Consider the following 1,791-nt stretch of genomic DNA (forward strand, 5'->3'; position numbering starts at 1 on the left):
TTTTATTGGTTGAATTTTTTTTTAGTGCATTTTTATTTTTTCTTTCTTTGAGTTGCTTTACAAATGAACCCTCCAAAACCCATAGCAACCCAAACTTCATTTTTTTTTCTAAGGAACTTTCAAGGAAACCGAGGTTTGGTATTGTTCAACTTCGCTTCCCCCAAACTTTGCTTCTTTCCTTGTTACCTTAAATGCTCTTCCTACATGCTCATCATATAATTCCACTACGTCATTGTGAAACACATTGCTCACTAAGAACCCACCATCACACCTTGATTTCACTAGAGAGTTTGAGAAAAAAACTCTATTCCAAACTTCCAACATTTGTGATTGAGGCTTTCTACTATGTTTCTTTTTCTTCTTCTTTTTCCTCGGTAGCTTTGGAGAATGAGATGGTTCTTCTTCCTTACTTATCCATGGCTCCCCACCTTTCTCAATTTCTTCAAAAGGGGCCCTTTTCTTGACTTCATTGCTATACTTTCCATGTATCTTTTCAATCAACTTGATGTTTGAAACACTTATGGCCAAACAAGCTTCAACTTCATTAGGAGATCATATAGGATTAAAAACCTTGAATATGACTTGTTCGTCTTGAGCTTGAATGGTGAGCTCTCCTTTTTCAACATCTATCAACGTCCTCCCGGTGGCAAGAAATGGTCTCCCCAAAATGATCGATACATCCCTATCTTCCTCATAGTCAAGAATAATGAAATCCGCTGGAAAAATAAACTTGTCAACTTGTACTAGGACGTCTTGAATCTTTCCCTCCGGATGCACCATAGAACGGTCAGCCAATTGCAAGGTGAGTGTACTTGGCCTTCCTTCTCCAATTCCCAACTTCTTAAAAATGGACATGGGCATCAAATTAATACTAGCTCCCGAATCACAAAGAGCTTTACCAACTTCTCATCCCCCAATAGAAATTGGAATTGTGAAACTGCCCGGATACTTCAACTTTGGAGGAATTTTATTCTTCTGTATAGCACTACAACATTTAGTCAAAGCAACCGTTTCAAATTCACCAAGCCTCCTCTTCTTTGTCAAAATATCCTTCAAGAACTTCACATAATTAGGCATTTGTTCCAAAACGTCCACCAATGGTATGTTGATGTGGAGTTGCTTCAAAACATCCAAAAATCTTCGGAATTGACCATCTTGTTGCTGCTTTTGAAAACATTGAGGAAATGGTGGAGGTGGCTTGCTCATTGGCTTCACTGTTGCATTTTGCTGAGGAATTGCTGCAGCAATTGCTTCAGGATCACCATTTGAATTTTTCGAATTCACAGTTTTGTCTCCCTTGTCCACACTACTTTGGATTGAAGTGGGCTCGCTGTTTCTCTTACAATTATCCTCAGTCAATTCTAGATTTTTACCATTCCTCAAAGTGATCGCCTTGCATTGCTCTTTACCATCTCTCCTTGGATTTTCAGTATCACTAGGCAAGGTGCCTTGTGGTCTATTCCTTAGCTCATTAGCAAGCTGTCCCAATTGAGTTTCTAGATTCCTCAAGGATGCCGCTTGACTCTGAATCACAGCATCATTCTTCGAAATATATTCATTCATTAAACTGTCCAAAGAGCTTGATTGAGACACCTGAGGAGGAGGTGGTTGAGCTCTTTGTTGTTGTTGAGAAAACCCCGGTGGATATGTAGGCTTGTTTTGCATTGGTGCTCCGCTTGAACTAGCTCCTTGACCCCCCCATGAGAAGTTTGGATGTTACCTCCATCCCGGATTATATGAGTTCGAATATGGGTTATTCCGGTTGGCATTTTGATTCCCCACATAACAAAC

The 1,791-nt window shown here is 39.9% G+C and overlaps 1 protein-coding gene across 1 annotated transcript; it reads right to left on the bottom strand.

Moving 5' to 3' along the window:
- Positions 1-906: 906 nt before the first annotated feature.
- On the bottom strand, positions 907-1,563 carry LOC133799748 (uncharacterized). Its single transcript, XM_062237748.1, has one exon. It carries the CDS (start codon positions 1,561-1,563, stop codon positions 907-909), a length of 657 nt encoding a protein of 218 aa, XP_062093732.1.
- Positions 1,564-1,791: the final 228 nt, after the last annotated feature.

Source organism: Humulus lupulus, chromosome 9, assembly GCF_963169125.1.
Source record: "Humulus lupulus chromosome 9, drHumLupu1.1, whole genome shotgun sequence".
NCBI lineage: Eukaryota > Viridiplantae > Streptophyta > Magnoliopsida > Rosales > Cannabaceae > Humulus > Humulus lupulus.